This window comes from Verticillium alfalfae, genomic scaffold (assembly GCF_000150825.1).
Source record: "Verticillium alfalfae VaMs.102 supercont1.11 genomic scaffold, whole genome shotgun sequence".
Lineage (NCBI taxonomy): Eukaryota > Fungi > Ascomycota > Sordariomycetes > Glomerellales > Plectosphaerellaceae > Verticillium > Verticillium alfalfae.
Window position 1 is genome coordinate 1,277,639 of NW_003315028.1, and position 1,739 is coordinate 1,279,377.

Below are 1,739 nucleotides of genomic sequence, written 5' to 3' on the forward strand. Positions count from 1 at the left end.
ACATTAAACCCTTCAGCTCTACCTTCACAGGTTGATCTGAACTTTACAGCAACTTCACGCTCTAAGAGTTCTCTTCTTCTCCGTCAACACTTCTACACTGGATTTTCCAGTCAACACGGATTCACAACACCATGGCTTCCCTCCAGTTCCCCCACACTGCCGGCATTATCCGCGCATCAAACACCCTGTCACTCTCTGCAACAGGACTTTGTCTTGTTCGACCAGCCTACACATCCCAACAACCTGCCTAAACGTGCATTGCACAACCTGCCAGGTTTACGCTTACCAAACCGCCGCCACTCGTCTCATCAATACCTCCAGTCAGAATTCACCAACATATCCATTCAATCGAAATCGCAATCATCTGCTGCTGGAAACGGATACTTAAACTTGAATCCCTCCAATCGTCCCTCCTCTGTCAACATTACCAGATCAACACGTGGAACGGATCAAAATACATCTGGAAGCTCACGCCACACATCGCGACCAGTTCGCCCACCAGTCCCGCTATTTGCAGAGAGCACACCCGGTATTACACAATCTGATTCTGCGAACATGAATATCGCGGGTGAGTGCCTGAAATGTGGATTGATCCAGTCATACATCAGCTCACAAAGGCCTATAGACTTCGCGGAATTTACAGGGTTCGAGGGTGGGGCATCCACTGCCTACTCGTCGCCCAGCGCCCCTTCGGTATTCGATATGCCAAGTGGATCCCACAACATTGGTACTGTTTCACCGCAGGACCTCTTAATTCAGGATCCATACATGTCCGCGCCGAATTCAACGGCATTCACCGCCTTGACATCGCCTTCGCCATTCGAATCGCCAGAATATATTGATGGCTACGAAGTGTCGCCAAACTTTGGGGGCTCTGGAGAATTCGATGTGGCTAGCAACCAGTGGTTCTCACTTTTCCCTGACCAGAACGCGAGTGTCGAGACACAGGGGGCGGAGCAGCCGCTTGGGCACAATGTTCAGAACAGCTTGGCAAGCGGGTCCCCCCGCCGTAAGTCGAGTGCCTCGCCTGCTACTGGGCGGCACTCGTCGGTGGCTGGCGTCAACGCGAGGAAACGAGACAAGCCTCTGCCACCCATCGTTGTTGATAATCCGGATGACGTTGTGGCGATGAAGCGCGCTCGCAACACTCTGGCAGCCCGTAAGTCTCGAGAGCGTAAAATGCAGCGGTTCGAGGATCTGGAGGAAAAGATTCGCAAGTTGGAGGCGGAACGTGATCACTGGAAGACGATGGCTTTGGGTCAGTCGACCACCGACTAAAGTTTTTTTGCATTCCGAGTTTAGGGGGAACTGGAGTTTTACTATATTCATAGCTTGATGATATAATACAATTCATATTGCGGAGTTTTAAATGAATAGGGTCATCAGTAAATGAACTCTCTACAGTTTCGAACTCCAGTTCATTTTCAGAATGTGCTATATCTCAGTCTTACAGGTAGGGAATTATTACTATAAAGATTAAGCAGCTACTATTACTCTAGTAACTGGCTTCTAGGTGGTAAACGTTAAGAGTGTTAGTATTACAACTAATAGAACTCTTAGTTATAACTCTAGGGTAAATATTATTAAGTAGTATATATAAATTATACTAAATATAGAAAAGGCCTAGAATAATAAAGATTATAAGGAGGAGTATATCCTAATATACTTATATTATTATCTTAATATAATTAAATTAGTAAAAGGAATTTATTATAAGAATACTTTTATTACTTATATAA

At 45.8% G+C, this 1,739-nt stretch overlaps 1 protein-coding gene across 1 annotated transcript; it reads left to right on the plus strand.

Annotated features, from left to right (window-relative positions):
* Positions 1-131: 131 nt before the first annotated feature.
* Positions 132-1,321, plus strand: VDBG_08221 (cross-pathway control protein; the record flags this gene model as incomplete). Its single annotated transcript, XM_003001916.1, has 3 exons — positions 132-187; positions 432-568; positions 626-1,321. The coding sequence occupies 3 exons, from the start codon at positions 132-134 to the stop codon at positions 1,276-1,278; spliced, it is 846 nt and encodes a 281-aa protein (XP_003001962.1).
* Between the last annotated feature and the right edge of the window lie 418 nt (positions 1,322-1,739).